At 48.8% G+C, this 19945-nt stretch overlaps 1 protein-coding gene across 1 annotated transcript in view; it reads right to left on the bottom strand.

Annotated features, from left to right (window-relative positions):
• The window catches only part of LOC126535345 (epoxide hydrolase 4-like), a 191403-nt gene that overhangs the window by 114392 nt on the left and 57066 nt on the right, over positions 1 to 19945 (bottom strand). Inside the window, exon 3 of the mRNA XM_050182235.3 lies at positions 940 to 1076. Within this exon, the coding sequence (XP_050038192.1) occupies positions 940 to 1076 (137 nt within the window). The remainder of the gene's footprint in view (positions 1 to 939; positions 1077 to 19945) is intronic.

Below are 19945 nucleotides of genomic sequence, written 5' to 3'. Positions count from 1 at the left end.
CTATCGTGCGAGAGGCGTTGCCCTGTTCGGCGCGGCAGGTGATGTCTCGCGCCGTCTGGTGCGCCGTCTCGTTTAGGTTCGGGAGCGCGTCGCCTTCCGTGGTGACGTGCGCGGGGAACCATATGATCCTCGAGCTCGCGGTTTTGGATCTGCCCGCTTTGGCCAGAATGGACAGGGCTTCCTTGGAAATTCGACCTTTGGCATAAATCTTTACTGCGTTTGCGAGTCACTTAGTACGACTTCGCATTCCTGTTCTGTGAGGGCCAGCGCAATCGCTACTTCCTCCGCTATTTCCGAGTGTTTGGTGTATACACTGCATGTGGTTCTGATTTTTGACTCTGCGTCTATGACTACGGCGCTTTATTTTTGGCCGTTCGCATATTCGGCTGCGTTAACTGCTCATTTATTTTCATCCATGTTTCTGAGTCTTTCTTCAACACTGATATTGCTCTTTGTTTATTTGAATTCAAAGAGGCCCAACTTAGTTCACGCTGCACTGCTCATTTGTGGTTTTATCAAGGGCTTCCACAGCCAACTGGCCCATTGATTTTTGGTTAACTACACCTCCCCCCCCCCCTCACCAGAGAGGATATTCGATTTTATGCACAGAATGACATCTGGGAGCGCTAGGGCTGGCAACAATACTCCTTACCAAATTCCACGCACCAACGTATCGTGGCCCCATAATTCTCCATGTTTCATAGTTGCTCCTGCATTCCGCCGTCGTGTTAGTGGGCGGAAGGGCTGCCTCTCAGAAAAAGTGATCACAGCGCTTCCCTGACAATCCACAGCAATTCTTGTGAAGCGCTGTGTCTTGTTCACTAGACGGGTGGCACGGTGCTCAACATGGTAGAGTGGAATTAATGTTTGGAGTTAATGATTGTTTGCGAATACGGGGGTTAGGTTATTATCAAAGAAATATGGCCGTGCCGTTCTTACCAGAAGTGAGTGCTCAGCTGTGGTATCTGCCTGTTCCAGATGAACCAAAAATCTGGGAATCCATGCAACAACAGCAACATGATGCGATTGCCATCGTCGTCATCGCATCCCTTGGTCATGTAATGAACGGTGATATTCTGTACAAACATGACAGAGAGGGAAACCCAGTGTTACTGCGGCTTACGGCTTGAACGTCGAATCACTGTTGATTCTAAAATAGGTATTAGCTCGGTTACTTTACTAAGTTTTAACATACTCTTGCAAGCCCGCGTGCGCATGGACATGCAATATATATCAAATGTATTACGTAACTATTACAAACGTCTAAAAATAGAGTGGTATAAATTTGATGAACGAGACCAACATCATGTTTGTTGTCGGCTTGAGTTAAACTACTTTTGTGGGTGCTTTTAATTAGCTATTTAGTTACTTAAATATGCCAAATTCGAATTACTCATTTATAGTATGAGTAATTGGTGAAACATTCAATATCTGGATGAGGAACACCGAATAAAGTTGTCATGAAGTGACCTTCTGCGTGTTTCTTATTCTGAGCTGTAAAAAAATGCCCACGAAATATGAGAACATATGGTCACTCAAAGAACTGTTCGGTAGCACGTCTCGATAACAGCCCTCTCAAAGATGTTTCGAAAGAAGGAAGCTGCTATGCCAATACGGAAAGAGAGACACCGGTCAAGGCATCCTGTGTAGCTCCCCACCATCGTCGTAAGAATTATAATCCGCCATGGTCCTAAACGATCATCGACCAAGGCCGCCCCCTCTACAGAGATACGAGGATAAGAGCGCAGTGGCTTTCTGCAGGCATTCTCATCTCGTGCTTTTTAAACACAATTAGGAGGACTGCGTACGGGCAAACAGGCAGTCACGCCACTTTTTCCCAATTTTCGCATGCTTCATTTGGAGCTCGGAAAAAACCGCGCAAGAGGTACCCTAATGAAAATACGTTTTTTAGAGGTTTGCAAGCACTTTCTACAACTTTTCATATATGACATAAATCGCACAACAGATTTAAAGTTTTCCATAAATAAACATTTTTGGCAGATGATCACAGTTTAAAGATAATGTGAGTAGCTCAAGACGACTACAAACAATATGCTCTTCGTCTCAATCGTTTATTATGTACCACTTTGCTTTTAAAGTTTGCTTCGAGTTACATAAGAACACGTCTGGTTACCGAATAGTTCACAACCTTTTTTTATTTCTTGTCTGACACATAGGTGACTTTCATAAAATTTTTCGCGAGACTCTAGCGACACATGAACAGCTATAGTAATTCAGATACAACCAAATTAGGAAGTCCCACTAAGCTTCAAGAAAGGCACTCCCTCACAAAAGTAGGAATTGGCCTCCGTGCTGCAGTATTCGGCCACTACATCCCTCATGATTCCTACAATTAACCCATGGCCCTCAGTCCCCAGCAACTGAAGAGAACTGAAGGCGGTGGTCAGACCTGTAACGCAGCAGAGGGTACTAAGAATCTCTGGATCCGGACAGGCCGCCAATGGAAACTGACCCTGGCAACCTTTAACACCTGAACTCTGTCGAGTGAGGCTAGACTAGCCGAACTCGTTGCGGGACTATGAGACATTGTTTGGAATATTGACACGTGTACTTATCTTTATCGGGCGACCACGTTTCACCGCCTAACAAATGTAATCGCACAGCGCGGGACACGCCTGCATGTATCCGAACTTTCTGGAAAGTTATCGATGCTTCTACCCGGCTGTCTGTTGTCGCCGAACCTTGTGTTATCTGATTTCATCGCGAGACGCGAATGGTGTAGAACTTTGTGGAAGGCACGCGGGTTCGAACGGTTAGCCTGGAACATTCGACGACTGCTGTATAAAAGCCGACGCGCTTGACCCGCTGATCAGATTTTCGACGATCGCCGACCGTGTTCGCCGCTATCGTTGTGCTATAACTGTAGCCTCTTTTGTGGCCACAGGTTCACCCAATAAAAGTTAGCTTTGTGTTTCACAGTATTGCTACTGTGTTCTTTGACGTCACGACCACGTGACATTTGGTGGAGGTGCTTTGCGTTCATGTACCGGACGCCCCCACAAAGCCGTGACCCAAGCCCTCACGCGGAAGACACGAGCGTCGCCAAGAACCAGTGAGGTAGACGCAGGCTGCAAGGACTGCCCCCGGAGCACGGACTTTTGCCTGAGACGACTAGGAAGATCGCCACCAAGTCCAGCCCAATGGCAGCCCCAGCGTCCTCCGTCGTGCTGCAGCAGCCCAGGGAGCCTCTGAAGTTTCGCGGTTCAACTTTCGAGGACCCGGAAAGCTGGCTTGAGACGTATGAGAGAGTCGCTGCGTTTAACAACTGGAACAGCGACGACAAACTGCGACATGTCTTCTTCGCATTAGAAGACGCGGCCAGGACGTGGTTCGAGAACCGAGAAGCCACCTTAACGACCTGGGAACTTTTCCGTAGCGGCTTCCTGCAGACATTCGCAAGCGTCGTGCGCCGAAAACGAGCCCAAGCGCTATTAGAAACCCGGGTGCAGCTACCTAATGAGACAACCGCGATCTTCACGGAGGAAATGAGCCGTCTCTTCTACCACGCCGACCCTGAAATGCCCGAGGAGAACAAAATCCGCCTACTCATGCGTGGTGTGAAGGAGGAACTTTTTGCCGGAATGGTACGAAGCCCACCGAAGACCGTCGACGAGTTTCTTCGCGAGGCCACCAGCATCGAGAAGACACTCGAGATGCGAAACCGGCAATTCGACCGCCGCACGAACTCGACAAAGTACGCCGGAGTTCAGTCACTGGCCACCGACGACCTACGCGAGACCATCCGAGCTGTCGTACGGGAAGAGCTACATAAGCTGTTCCCATCATCACAGCCTCAAGTGGCTTCGATTGCCGACGCCGTACGGTAGCAGCTCCAACAACAACTCGGAGTAGCCCCTGAATCACCGCAGCCTCAGCCGCAAGCGATGACCTACGCCGCCGTCGCCCGCCGTCAGGGTCCCCCTCCACGACCACGCCAGGGCCCCGTAACGCCGCAATTCCGTCGACCACCACCCCCGCCGCCAGCACGCCCACCCGTCGCCCAGCGCAGCTACACGAAGACAGACGTTTGGCGCGCTCCTGACCACCGCCCGCTCTGCTACCACTGGGGAGAAGCGGGTCACGTCTACCGACAATGCCCATACCGGGAGATGGGACTGCGAGGTTTCGCCGTGAACGCTCCGCGCCCACAGCAAGGTGAACGCCCACGCGATATCGCTGATTACCTCGCCGCTACTCAGTGGAGCCCTCGACGGCCATTCCGTTCGCCGTCACCAGGCCGCTATCTGTCGCCGCAGCGCCGACCATACACTGGCCCAGCCAGGGGCCGGTGAGCGAGCCCGTATCCGGAAAACTAAAAGCAGCAACCGATGGAGGTGCGGTCGCTGTTCGTCGAACTGACGAAGATCCTCCGCCGCCGACGAAGACACCGAAGAAACTACCTCGACGACATAACGACACGCCGCCGTCCCGGTGAAGTCTGGAAGCAAAGACTACGACGACGAAAGACGAACTGACGACTCGACGTTCCAGCTTCAGTTCAACACGACGCAGCCGTGATCCGACGCCGAGACCTAACTACAACGCCAGACAAAGAACCACCAACCTCGACGTGCTTCTCGACGGCCACGCAGTTACCGCCTTAGTGGACACAGGCGCCGATTAATCCGTAATGAGTGGACACATCGCCGCCCAGTTGAAGAAAGTTAAAACTGCATGGGAAGGCCCCCAAATTCGAACGGCTGGAGGACACCTCATCACGCCGACTGGAATTTGCCCGGCAAGAATAACCATTCATGACAGGACTTACCCTGCCACCTTCGTTATCCTCCAACAGTGTTCACGAGACGTCATTCTCGGTATGGACTTCCTGAACCAACACGGCGCAATCATCGACCTGAAGTCGAAGTCAATTACGCTGTCGGAAGATAAAGCGATACTGACGGAGAGCCCTCGTAGTCACCACGCCTTGAGTGTGCTCGAAGATCAAGTGAGCATCCCGCCTCGCTCCAGCATTGTTATTCCGGTCGACATCGAAATGACCGCTGACGTAGAAGGCGTCATCGGAGGCGACCAACGTCCACTACTAGACCGTGAAATTTGCGTCGCAAGAGGGATCGCTCGACTGCATAGAGAGAAAACTGAAGTGTTGCTGACAAACTTCAGCCAGGAGTTCAAGCACATCAACAAGGGCACGACGATTGCGTACATCGAGGAAATTCTGGAAACCAGTAATGCGTTTGTCCTCTCGGATTCCGCCGCATCTTCCCCGACGACGATGGTTCCCGAACGAGACTACGACATCAATCCAAGTCTCCCCGTGATTAAGCAACAGCAGCTCAGAAGTTTGCTCCGACGATACAAAGGCTGCTTTTCGACGTCATCGAGGATTCGACAAGCACCAGTCGCCAAGCATCGCATAATCACCGAGGAGTGCGCTAGACCACTCCGCCAGAGCCCTTACCGAGTTTCGCCGCGACAACGTGCAGCTATAAGAGAACAAGTCGACGAAATGCTGCGCAACGACATCATCCAGCCGTCGAAAAGCCCGTGGGCATTCAGTGTTGTCCTGGTAAAGAAAAAGTACGGAACCCTACGTTTCTGCTTCGATTATCGTCGTCTGAACAAGATCACGAAGAAAGACGTATACCCCCTCCCACGAATAGACGACGCATTGGATCGGCTCTGCAACGCTAAATACTTCTCGTCGATGGACCTCAAGTCTGGCTATTGGCAAATAGAAGTCGATGAAAGAGATCGCAAAAAGATGGCCTTCATCACCCCAGACGGCCTCTACGAGTTCAAGCTTATGCCATTCGGACGGTGCTCGGCGCCTGCAACGTTCGAGCGCGTCATTGACACGGTATTAGCAGGATTGAAGTGGCAGACCTGTCTCGTTTACTTGGATGTCGTCGTCGTCTTCACCGGAAATTTCGACGATCACCTCAAGCGGCTTGCGACAGTACTAGAGGTCATCAAGTCGTCAGGGCTTACTCTGAAGCCGGAAAAATGCCGCTTCGCTTACTATGAGCTTCTGTTCCTAGGCCACGTAATCAGCAAATATGGTGTCCGTCCAGACCCGCAAAAGACAGCTGCAATCGCACAGTTCCCGCAACCCATCAACAAGAAAGCAGTGTGTAGATTCCTTGGCATGTGTGCCTACTACAGGCGCTTTGTCAAGGACTTTTCAAGCATCGCCGAGCCGTTGACATGTCTAACTAAATGTGATGTTGAGTTCAAGTGGGAAACGCCGCAGGCCGGCGCATTTGAAGAACTCAAACGACGCATGCAGTCGCCGCCGGTACTTGCGCACTTCGACGAGTACGCCGATACAGAAATCCATACTGACGCCAGTAGCCTAGGCCTCGGTGCCGTTCTAGTCCAGAGGAGAAACGGAGTCGAACAGGTGATAGCTTACGCTAGCCGGTCACTGTCAAAAGCGGAAGGCAACTATTCTACGACGGAAAAGGAATGCCTCGCCATCGTTTGGGCTACAGCTAAATTTCGCCCTTATCTTTATGGCAGGCCATTCAAAGTCGTCAGTGACCATCACGCGTTGTGTTGGCTAGCGAATATAAAGGATCCTTCAGGACGACTGGCGCGGTGGAGCCTCAGACTACAAGAATACGACATCACTGTAACCTACAAGTCCGGACGAAAACACTCCGATGCCGATTGCCTATCACGCGCCCCCATTGAACCGCCGCCGCAAGACGACGAGAATGACGACGCCTTCCTTGGAATGATAAGCGCGGAAGACTTCGCTGAACAGCAACGGGCAGACCTGGAGCTAAAAGGCCTCGTCGAATATTTGGAAGGGCACACCGACGTTGTCCCCAGGGCCTTTAAGCGCGGATTATCTTCCTTCACGCTTCAAAACAATCTACTCGTGAGGAAGAACTTCTCACCAGTCCGCGCCAACTACCTTCTTGTTGTCCCGTCAGGTCTTCGTCCAGAAGTATTGCACGCCCTACATGACGATCCGACCGCTGGACACCTCGGATTTTCCCGGACACTATTGAGGATACAAGTATTATTGGCCGCGCCTGACCGCCGACGTCGCCCGTTATGTCAGAACATGCCGAGACTGTCAGCGACGCAAGACACCGCCGACAAGGCCAGCCGGATTACTACAGCCAATCGAGCCTCCTTGCCGACCATTCCAGCAGATCGGGATGGACTTGCTGGGACCCTTTCCGACGTCAACAAACGGAATTAAGTGGATTGTCGTGGCGACGGACTACCTCACCTACTTCGCTGAAACTAAAGCACTGCCGTAAGGTAGCGCAGCCGAAGTGGCGAAATTCCTTGTCGAAAACATCCTGCTGCGACATGGCGCCCCAGAAGTCCTCATCACCGACAGAGGAACGGCCTTTACAGCGGAGCTCACCCAAGCCATTCTGAAATACAGTCATACAAGGCACAGGAGGACAACGGCCTACCATCCGCAGACGAATGGTCGTACGGAGCGGCTGAATAAGACCCTCACCGACATGCTAGCGATGTACGTCGACGTCGAACACAAGACCTGGGATGCCGTCCTGCCGTACGTAACATTCGCTTACAACACGGCCGTGCAAGAAACAACACAGATCACGCCGTTTAAGCTGGTTTACGGCAGGAACCCGACGACGACGCTGGACGCCATGCTGCCGCACGTCACTGACGAGCAGAATCTTGACGTCGCTAGCTATCTCCAGCGCGCCGAAGAAGCCCGACAGCTCGCCCGCCTGCGGATCAAGAACCAGCAGAGGACCGACAGCCGACACTACAACCTCCGACGACGCTTCGTCGAGTACCATCCCGGCGACCGTGTTTGAGTATGGACCCCGATACGCCGACGAGGACTCAGGGAGAAAGTACTCCGACGTTATTTCGGACCCTACAAAGTCATCCGAAGTATTGGCGCTCTGGACTATGAGGTCGTGCCAGACGGCATTTCGCATTCACAGCGGCACCGCGCACCGTCTGAAGTGGTCCACGTGGTGCGCCTTAAACCCTTTTACGGACGCTGACGAAATTCTTTATTTTTGTTGTATTTTTGTGTATTTCTTTCGTTTGTATGTAGCATAAAAATAAATTGTGGGGTTTTACGTGCCAAAACCACTTTCTGATTATGAGGCACGCCGTAGTGGGGGACTCCGGAAATTTCGACCACCAGGGGTTCTTTAACGTGCACCTAAATCTAAGTACACGGGTGTTTTCGCATTTCGCCCCCATCGAAATGCGGCCGCCGTGGCCGGGATTCGATCCCGCGACCTCGTGCTCAGCAGCCTAACACCATAGCCTGTATGTAGCATCGGGTCGATGCTTTTTAAGAGGGGGGTATTGACACGTGTACTTATCTTTATCGGGCGACCACGTTTCGCCGCCTAAAAAATGTAATCGCACAGCGCGGGACACGCCTGCATGTATCCGAAGTTTCTGGAAAGTTATCGATGCTTCTACCCGGCTGTCTGTTGTCGCCGAACCTTGTGTTATCTGATTTCATCGCGTGACGCGAATGGTGTAGAACTTTGTGGAAGGCACGCGGGTCCGAACGGTTAGTCTGGAACATTCGACGACTGCTGTATAAAAGCCGACGCGCTTGACCCGCTGATCAGATTTTCGACGATCGCCGACCGTGTTCGCCGCTATCGTTGTGCTATAAGTGTAGCCTCTTTTGTGGGCACAGGTTCGCCCAATAAAAGTTAGCTTTGTGTTTCACAGTATTGCTACTGTGTTCTTTGACATCACGACCACGTGACAATATCATCGGCCTTGGTAAGATTAGAATAACTGGAGAAGCTCATACACTGCTGACCACGTCTCTTACTATAGAGGTCTCCTAGATAAAATGCAATACGGGTAGGGTTCCTAATATATAAGGACTCAGCGGTCAACACTGACGAATTCTACAGCATTAGTGAGAGGGTAGCAGTAGCCGTAATCAAACTTAATAAGAGGCATAGCATAAAGGTAGTACAAGCCTACGCTCCAACGTCTAGTCACGACGATAAGGAAATGAATTAGTTTTATGAAGATGCTGAATTAGCGATAAGAAAAGTGCAAACTCGGTATACAATAGTAATGGGTGACTTCAATGCAAAAGTGGGGAAAAAGCAGGCCGTTCAACAGGCAATTAGCAACTACGGCCTTGATTCTAGAAACGCTGGAGGAGAGGTGCTCGTAGATTTCGTAAAATGGAATAAGCTGCGAATACTGAACACCTTCTTCAGCAAGCGTAACAACAGAAAATGGACCTAGAAAAGCCCTAAGGGTGAAACAAGAAGTGAAATTAATTTCATACTTTCTGCGGATCCCAGCTTAGTGCAGGATGTCGAAGTGTTAGGTAGGGTAGTTCAGTGATCATAGGTTAGTGAAGGCTAGTATTCACCTCAATTTGAAGAGAGGAAGAGTAGAGTTGGTGAAAAAGAAACAGGCCAACCTAGATGCAGTAAGGGTAGAAGCAGACAAATTCAACCAGACACTTATAAACAAATATGCAGCCTTAGAACAGAGAGATGAAGATGACATAGAGGTAATGAATGAAACCGTAACTAGGCTAGCTTTAGAGGCAGCAATTGAAGTGGGAGGCAAGCACCAAGGCAACCAATAGGCAAGCTCTCTCAAGTAACAATGGACCTAATAAAGAAATGAGAAAAATTCAACTGACCAAGTCAAGCGATCAGATATAATTCGCAGAACTGTCAAAACTGGTCAACAAGGCGAAAAGAATAAATATTAAAAAATTGAGAAAGACTGAGGAAGACGTAAAAATAAGAACGCAGTCTGAAATCAGTCAGACGAAAACTTGGCATAGGACAAACCAAGATGTGTGCATTGAAAGATAAGCGCAGGGTAATATCATCAGCAATATATAAAGTGTAGTAAAAGCCGCGGCAGAATTTTATACTGACCTGTAAAGTACCCAGAGGAGCCACGATACGTGCATTCGAAGCAGTAATGAACAAGTTTCAGAGAAACTAGCGATCAGGTGAGAAGGGCCTTGCAAGACATGAAACGGAGAAAAGCGGTAGGAGAAGAGGCAATAACCGTTGATTTAATCAAAGATGAAAAAGACATGTTGATTTAAAAACTGGCGGCTCTCTATACAAAGACTCTATCGACTTCATGGGTCCCAGAAAACTGGAAGAATGCAAACCTTAGACTAATCCACAAAAAGGGAGTTGTTAAAAAAATTTTAAATGATAGGCCCTGTAGCTTATTCCCAGTATTATATAAAATATTCACCAAGATAATTGGCAATAGAATAAGGGCAACACTGGACAACCAAGGGAACAGGCTGGCTTCAGGAAGAGATATTCTACAACCGATCCCATCTCATACATTGATCAGGTAATGGAGAAATCCGCAGAGTACGTTGAGCCTCTCCATACGACTTTCATAGATTACGAAAAGGCATTTGGTTCAGTTGGGATACCAGCAGTCATCGAGGCAAAACGTAATCAATGAGGACAGGACGCTTACGTAAATACAATGGAAAATATCAGGAGATTCTACAGCCACCTCAATTCTCCACAAGAAAAGTAGGGAGATAGCTGTAAAGAAGGGGGTCAGACATTGAGACACAATCTCTCCAATGCTATTCACTGCGTGTTTGGAATAAGTATTCAAATCACTAAACTGGGAAGGCTTAGGGGTAAGGATCGATGGCGAATATCTCAGCAACCTTTGGTTTGCCGATGACCTTGTTCTATTTTGCAATAGTGCAGACGAGTTACCACATATTGGTGACCCTAACATAGAGAGTGTAATAGTTGGCCTTCAGATTAATATGCCGAAGACAAAGATAAGTGTGAATACCCGGGCAAGGAAACAAGAGCTCAGGATCACCAGTCAGCCTCTTGAGTCTGTGAAGGACTACGTTTACCTAGGTTAGATAATCACAGGGAACCCTGATCATGAAAAGGAAAGTCACAGAAGAATAAAAATGGGTTGGAGCGCATACGGCATTAATTGTGAGCTCCTGACTGGGAGCTTACCATTATCATTGAAAAAGAAGGCGCACAATCAGCGCATTATAGCGGTCTGACATATGGGGCAGAAACTTGGAGACTGACCACGCAAGTTAAAGACCACGCAAAGAGCGATGGAACGAATAACGCTAGGCATAACGTTAAGAGACTGGAAGGGAGCGGTTTGGATCAGAGAGCACACCGGTATAGCCGATATTCTAATCGACATAAATAGAAAGAAATGGAGCTGGGCAGGTCATGTAATGCGCAGGTTAGAAAATCGGTGGGTGATTAGGGTCACAAAATGGTTGCCAAGAGAACGGAAGTGACAAGGGCAGAAGATTAGGTAGGGCGAGCCATCTGCGATGAGTACAAAGTTTTGGTGTGCCGAAGGCTGATAGCTTCGTACACTGTATTCTCGTCGCTTAGTTCGCGCTGAGGCGAGAGGCAGTACGAAGGCCCATTCAGTCTCTGCTGGTGCCGCTCTTCCTCATGGCAGCGCTTTGACAGCGAGTGTACGCGGTAATCGAGTTAGATGTTTTCATGTTCGCCTGTGGTTGAGCGAGACCATGCTTATTAATTTAGTCCGTAAGGCAGTTTTCAAGAGTTTATACAGCCGAAAAGCTACTATCCTTACTCCGTATAGCTGTCTAAAATTTGCTGTCGGAACTTATGCTTTGGCTTTCGGGCGAAACTGCAACTTCCTTCATATGCATGTTGGTGGGAAGTGATGTCCATACTTTTGATGTCAAGTGATGTGATTCAAGTGTCGAGTGATTCAAGTGATGTCAATCTTCCCTGCATATCGAAATGAGCAAGTCAAGGGAGCAGCGATTTCGCGTAAAATGCTATGCGAAACTCGGAAAGCTTTTGCGGATGGTTAAGCGGTGGAAAAGACTGCAATGCGAAGTGGTACACACTCTTTACAGACGACCGTACATCTGTTGAAGACGATGACTGTTCAAGAGCGCCGTCGACATCAACACCTGATTCTGTTGGGGACGAAGTGAATGAAGTGATTCATCCGTACCGTTGTCTAACAGATCAAAAAGTCGGTGAAAGTGTTAGCATCTCAAAAATTGAGATTCTCCCCAACATGTACGAAAAGCGCTACTTGATGGCAAAATACCTTTCGCAGCTTTTGTCAGATAAACACATAAGGAAATACGGCATAGATAGAGTGGTGTCGCTCTCACGCTGCCTAGATCGTACAACGGATGCGTGGAAAACATCATCACTTTGGACGGGAAAGAGATTTATGATTATGATGTGGAAGCCAACCATCAGTCGTCGTAGTCGACGGGGCAATTTTACGGTGACCCAAGAAGGTACGATAAGTTGGGTCCAACGTTATTTCTTTTTTTTTTTTTGCTCAAGAGGTATCATTCACCATGAACTTCTTCCAGAAGGGCCGATGGCCAATACGGAATGTTACCTCGAAGTTTTAAAATGTCTTCGTGAAGCGTTTCCGAGAGAAAGACCAAATACTTGGGAGGACCAGCTCTGGATGTTCCATCGTGATACTGCATGCACTCACAGATCGCTGCTAATTAGAGAGGTTTTAGCCAAAAACTAGACTCTACTTCTTCCCTAACCTCTGCATTCAGCTGCCTTAGCTCCAGCAGGCTTTTTAATTGCTTTAACAGTCTTTGGGAACTTGGCCCGGTCACTAGGTCGTCCATGTTCAAATGGATAGAGCACCGGGTTGCTGTGCTCGGGCAACCGGATTCAAAACCAGCCGCCGGACCAACTGGGGTCGCTGGTTATGTAACAGTGCCTATGCCATGGTACGGCAATGCTTAGTGCCATGAAGGTGGTTGAGGAAAGTGAAGAATACGTTCAAATTGCCGCCCGGAATCAGTCGTAACAATGTTTGGGAATTCGAAGGGGGAAACCCATGCTGAATCGAAGAGTTTGGCGACCGTTTCAGCAGCAGTAATGCCCGGAATGAGCCCGGCTTTGGGTGAACGAGTGAAGCGGCCAATAATTCTCAAAAATGTACCGGCAGTCACGAAAGGAAGGAAAGCGGTCTAACCAAATCAAGATGGACGTGGTCAAAGCGACAGCGAAGTGAGGAGAAAAAGTGCATGAAACTCTTCGTGGGGAGGATCACTTTGGCGGCCTGGCAAGCGGTTCACGAGCGGGCCCACTGGTGTTAATCTTCGGCCAGACGTACCACTGTGTAACAAGGCCCTGCGTGTTTCGGATGTTGGGATGGCAGCTGTCTTGCAGTGACTATAAAACTGCACATTGAAAGGCAGTCGCGATGAACTGGCGAGGTACAGCCACTGGCATAGCACAAAAGTGAGCTAGGTACAAACGTGTGAAGAACGAGCTGCAGCAGAAGGGAACGGGGGTGCTCACGCCGAGCTTATAACTCAGAGTCTCCCATCTGCGCCCAAACTAGACGTTCCCAGTCCTCAGAAGATGCAGAAGTGCAGAGGGAGGCCATGCGTGAAAGTGCGTCAGGTGCCTCTTGGCCGGTCCCTTTCATGTGTCAGATATACGTGGTGAACTCCGATGAATTTGACAAAGTTTACGTGGGACGTACTTAGAAGAGTTCATGCGAATGACGTACACCAGAAGCTTCTGGTCGGTTAGAACATAAAATGGGTGGCCTCCAGGAAGTGCCGGAAGTGCTGAATGGTGGAGCAGATGGCGAGCAGCACAAGGCCAAAAACGCTGCAGTGAGTCTCGCCAGGTTGGAGCTTCCAAGAGAAGGAGCCCCATGGGTGCCACTCGGAGTCGATTTGCTGCTGGAGAACAGCGCCGATGACCACGCTGGAGGCATCCACTATGGCTCTGCGTGGAGTAGCCTCGGTATTCTGGCTTTCTAAACTTCCTCAACGGCCGCTTTACTTTTATGTAAGTACTTTGAACATTCTACATGCACCAATAAATTCCTGAGCGTATCTTCTTCTATGAAATAAGCGCCCGCAAAAGAAATAGCTGCCCAGAGATATAACTTGTCGCGGTCTTTCAAGAAAAACAATTCTGGGATTTCACGTGCCAAAACCACGCTAAGATTATGAAGCACGCCGTAATGGGAGACTCCGGAATAATTTTGACCACCTGGGTCGTTTACCTGCAACTAAATCTAAATAAACCGGCGTTTTTGCATTTTGCCCGCATCGAAATGCGGCTGCCGTGGTTGGGCGGTCTCAGTCCCGATTTTTTTCTGAGCTGGTCGTCTGAACGCTTAGATAGGTACCGCTTTTTAGTGTTTGCCTGACACCGCGCATTCGCAACGAAGTGCCAGGGGTGCCACCTGTAAACAGAGGCAAAATCTAGGCTGTTAAACCCCCACCTACCCGTAAGTAAACGTGAACTCTCAGTTGCGCATAGCGCCAGGCTGTTAAACGAAAGCTGGCGCTGTTCACTTTCTGGTAAACCACGAGCAACTTCTTGCGCTTCAGATTGCTCGGCAAAGCAATGCAATTTCTGAGTGAAATTTAGGTAGGCTAAATGTAAGGCAAATCACAAAACTAAATGTCTTGGATGCGGCTTTCATTGTAGGATTAAGGCGAACGTTAAGTGTTAGGACCTGCAACTGCATTGTAATCAGGTACTTGTCCTAGTAAGCAGTCATTTAGAAGTGCCAGTAAGCCCACCACTTATACACGTTGCTCGTTGTTTTGAAGCACGAGATACGAGACTAGGTACTTTGGTTCTTATGGTGCAACTATTTGCAAGAGCTGAAAATATTGTAATCGCTGTTCTTGACATTTTTGTCATGGTGCAATAAAGGGAAATAAATGCGTTATCTATATCAATCAGAAAAAGAAATAAAATATATTGATGCAAAAGCATCATACAACCACGATCATTGTTTTACTATTCACAATAAGTGACATAAACAAAACAGAAAGGGCGGTCTCGTGACAAATTCTGCACCATTCACATTGCAAGAAGTTTGCTAAAGGCATGGTACTGATATAGGAAACATAAAGAAAGAATATCAAAACACGGGCGCTACGCATTCGGGCACACGAAACACCAGAAAACAAAGGCAATATATGCAGAATGCATAATCGATTCTTTCTACACACAAGAAAGCGTAAAGCATAAACATGACCATAGCACATGCCAAATCAACTCTTAAACAAACAAAAGTAGCCGCAGTACCAATACCGCATTTTCTTACTCCAACAATTTTTAAAAATTAAAAAGAATCAACACTCTTCAGGCGTTTCCGGCAATTCACCTGGTCACTTGCATGGGGGTAGAACTGTGGTTGAGCAGGTCCGAGGATTTGGTTTCGTCGGACACACCGAAGACCTTCAAAAATTCTTATGATGGCGTAAGGCTTCAGCGTCGGCTTTTCACGCTCCAGGAACATATAGAAATTGTAGGCAGTGATGATGTCCGAGGCGTCGAAGTGTTTCGCGCGCAAACGCGTATGTATTCAAAGTCAAAACCACCAATTTCCTGCCGCGGTATGGCCCGCTTCCATTTCTCGCGCTGCTCCTTGTCACTCGGTAAATAACACAACGACACCTTTTTGGTCGCTGCCTTGTAGACGGAATAGCATCGCAGCACACAATACATGTTGAGCATTCTCGTCCCACCCTGCCACTTCAGCTAAAGAGTCCAGGACGCGAACAATAGCGCAACACATGCACAGAACGCCCCTTATCATTCAGCTCGTCTCGCACCGCGCAAGCCTCTTGGTACGTTAACAATGTCCTCTGAGGCACTGTGGCGACATGTTGCGGCAGCTTTGAGCAGCGTATGAACCTCTCTCATAGCGTGACGGCGGAGTTTCGTGACCAGAAAACATGAAAGGGCTCTGGTTGTACGCAGAAAATCAATCAGTGGGCGCAGAATCTCGAGGCAGTGCGGAATAAAGCAGCATCAGAAATTCACTGGGCCTAGGAACTCATGCAGCCGGCATAGGATGTAGTCGGTTTTCGTAAGTATTGCACGGCCTGGACGCGAGTGGGCAGCGGATGAACTCCAAGCGCCGAAATTTGGTGACACAGGAACTTGAGCTCGAAAGACCCGAAGACGAATTTCTGGTGGTTGAAAATCAAGCGAAATTGTTTAATGTGATGAAAGAGTTCCCGGAGGTGACGCTCATGATCGTTCGGGGGAGTCTTGCGAAGAGGAAGTCAAGGTAAGGCCGCACCTTGCCTTGGAAATTATTTTTTGGAAAGTTTGAAGTGCGCTGCGTAGAGAAAACGGCAAGCGAATGTACTCAAACACGCCAAAGCGTGTAGTAAAGGCCGTCTTCGGGATATGCACAGGCTCAAGGAGGATTTGGTGATATGCCTTGACAAGGTGCACTTTTTTAACGGTATTACGTCCTTCAATGTGGCCCGTGAAATCTTGGAACAGCGGAAGGAGATAGCTATAGTGGACCGTGTGGGCACTGAGACCTAGGTAGTCGCCGCACGGACGCCTGTCACCCGGTTGTTCCTGGGCCCCACATGGAGTGGGGAGGCCCAAGTGGTGGACAAAGGACGAATAAAACTCATCTGGAGCATGTTCTCGAATTCTCGTTTAGCAAGCGCTAGACGCTCATGAACAGGCGGCGCAAGCGAGCTGCGACGGATGGACAACGCTTGACAATGTGTTAGGTTACACTGTGCTTGGGTGGCTGAATTAAATTGCAGAGCCTCGTGACCTCAGGAAAGTCTTCGAGGACTGTAGTGTATGGGCTTCGTGTACTCGAGACATCGAGTATTGTAGTGTATGGGCAATCGCAGGTGCTCCCATGGGTTCTAGAATGTTATAGCACTATTCGTGTCACCCATGCAATGTGATTAGATAAGGGTTCTTTCGCCATAGAATCGGCGACGGCATTCAGGAATGTTGCAATACAACAAGGTGCGTCTTACGCCGGGATATACATCTCCATTTTTATTAGCAGGAAAATAGCTGTCATAGAAAATACAAACAATTCCCACGTATCACTTTTTTTTTTTTCCCACGTGTCACCATCTGTCACCGCAAACAAGTTCAATATACTTTATAAGAATCAATTCCTTGCATTTATCTACCATTTATATAATACGGGATGTCCCACGTAACTTGAGCCAAGGCTTTCACCATGAAAGGCGCTTCGGAAGCGAACTGAACGAAACGCATACTATTTTCAATAGCCTATAATAACTCAGGAAATTTCTTGTTTTCCCTTTAACTCACTGATTATTTGGGTTGATTACCCATCTTTTTCAACATTGGCTAAGGACCACAAATATGATATGATTGTAATGGATTCCTTGCTTTCCCAAGTACATCCGAAGCCAATTGAACCAATCGCATACTATTCGAGCTGGCCTATACGCGCCGTGCACGCCGACGGACGCGCCACTGGTGGCGGCCTTGCGCAGAACACGCGGGAGAGGAGCCTGGCGCGCGCCGTAGTTTGTTGTGTCGTTGATCGTGCTTCTCTGTCTTATTCACGTTTTCAGAGCAAGATAGGCAACACCATTCGCACGTGTGGGGTGGCCAAAGCGTCAGAGAATGTCGAAGAAGAATTGTTGCAGGGTGGGGGGCTCAAATACCGGTGAAAGCGTGCCGGCGATACGGTTCTAATCATTCCCGGCAAAGCCTCATCAGCGGGAGCAACGGTAGCAAAAATGGATCGTCGCTTCGAAGGGAAATTTCTTGTTCTCATCCTTTCCTTTGTCTCGTCGGTGTTTTTTCCACACTCGATCATAGTTAGACGCGTGAGCAACGAAGTTCGTCTGCAGTGCAGCATGAGGTTTAAAGGCATTTCGCTTAAGTTCGGAATGCTGTTTGCCGCTTATATTGTTTTCCGCTTCTTTACCGCGTTGCACTAGCTAGGCAGCACGACTGCAACAGCGCATTGCGTTGTATGTTAAAGCTACTGAAGTTTGCAAGAACTGAAACTGCTGGTTTCATGTGGCGCGGTAAATCCTCGCACCAGCTGTCGCGCACTTCATGTTTTTACATCTATTTTATGCGTGGCTTCGCACATGTTTAACTGTTGCTAGTTGCTCCATGCATAACTCTTGTCGATTCTTTTCAGCTGCGAAGTTTTCACCCTGCCTTGTTTGTAAAGGGTATAAATCACGCTTTGTCTTATCGGAATGATACCAAGGAAGTGCTTCTTTAACAGCTTTATTCTTTTCGCCCGAGGGCATCTTAGATATTGTTTGCGTTTTTGGAAATGTGTTTAGAAAATAGGTAGTGCAGGGCGAGAATTGCCAATAGCTGCTGCATATGGTATTTTTGTTCCATTTCTCGCTGAAAAGTTCGCGTCCCGTTTGGGAAGTCATCACACCTCGATGCTGCCTGAGCAAACTTAACACGCCGAGTGATTTGTTTGTTTCACAACGTAGTCCCTTCTTGCATGTGAGTTTTGTACTCAACTGAATTCTTTCTTATACTTACGCTGCAGACGGCTAAACCGGGCCTTGCCGCCAGCGCTCATCTACTTTGACTGGCGCTGCTTTGCTTTTAAATATATCATGTGGCACCTCTCTCTCGTAATATAAAGAAGTATTGAAAAGTTAGTCAGTCTTTAGCTTTGTACGTTTCCAAGCAGCTCCCTTAGGAAATTTAAAATTGCACAAACTGCAGCGGGAACGGTAGTTCATCGGCGTATGCAGCAGAATTGCATCGGCGGTACAGCACTAACACGCGCTTTTATTAACCCGTCTGTTTGGTGACTTCGTTGGATAGTGTACGCGTTTCCATCATTAAATTGGCAATTACTCTTCTTGAGGCGACTTCGACTGCACTTATTCGGCGATGTCACATGTATTGATCGGCAGAAAAATCACAACGGCATATGCAGAGATTGCACCGTGCGGATTTGTTTGATATAAGTCTGCACTAACGACGGGTGCTTATTATTCAGGTACAGAAGCAGCATTGCGGCAAGGGTAGAATAAAAAAAAACCATCGAGAGATCGCATCACTCAACAAAATTTATCGGCTAGTGAACATGAGCTCCACGTCATGTAAATGGGGTTCATGGCGTTTGTTTGCGAGACACACCTTGCACGTATGTGGACCATGTTGTCCCAAACACCGGTAACATCGTGTTCACACCTATTCGCACAGAGGTCAGCATCTTGCCTACAGCTGTCACCGCAGAAGAAGCAGCCTGGCACCCGAACAAAGGAGAAATCGCAGCCGCGAACTTCAGCCATCCTTGCTGCGAAGGGTTGTCATCTGCTACTGCTCCCGCGTGTACCGTTGGAAGCGTCCGCTAGGTGGCTTTCAGTGGCGCCTCTATAGGCGGTGCACGAGGCGTATAGTTACTGAGGCAATATTTTGTATTCGCCGTAACTCACTCATTTATTAAGTTTAATGACCCAATTTATTAATTATTGGCTGAGGATTCCCAAGTCTGATACGCAGATTTGTAGAGCACCTTCAGAAACAACCGATAGAGTTGTTTCCTCTAGAATATTTCTCACGTAGTCCTTTTTTCGGGGCTGCAAAGAAAGCCCGCAAAATATGAAAAAAAGAACTCACTGCCTATTCACTCTGTGAAGAAAAATGATCAGCGAAGCTGTATATGTGGGCCCCTTAATGGCGAACTGCACTTCCGACGCGGATTGGGCCGGTATATCACTATCTTCGGGATCGGCCCACGTATGGGGAGTGCTTAGCGCCTGCTTCAGCGCCGCCATGGGTCGGGCTGGTATTGCACTATCTACGCGATCGGCCCACGTATGGGGAGTGCTTAACGCCTGCGTGGGCGCCGCCACGGGTCGGGCCGGTATTGCAATATCTTCGGGAATGGCCCACGTATGGGGAGTGCTTAACGCCCGCTTCAGCGCCACCGCGGGTCGGGCCTGTATTGCACTACCTGCGCGATCGGCCCACGTATGGGGAATGCTTAACGCCTGCTTCAGCACCGCCACGGGTCGGGCCGGTATTGCACTATCTTCGGGATTGGTCCACGTATGGGGAGTGCTTAATGCCTGCTTCAGCACCGCCACGGGTCGGGCGTCATCATCATCATCATCAGCCTGGTTATGCCCACTGTAGGGCAAAGGCCTCTCCCATACTTCTCCAACTACCCC

This window comes from Dermacentor andersoni, chromosome 7 (genome assembly GCF_023375885.2).
Source record: "Dermacentor andersoni chromosome 7, qqDerAnde1_hic_scaffold, whole genome shotgun sequence".
Taxonomy (NCBI): domain Eukaryota; kingdom Metazoa; phylum Arthropoda; class Arachnida; order Ixodida; family Ixodidae; genus Dermacentor; species Dermacentor andersoni.
This window is presented reverse-complemented; position numbering and strand designations above follow the sequence as displayed.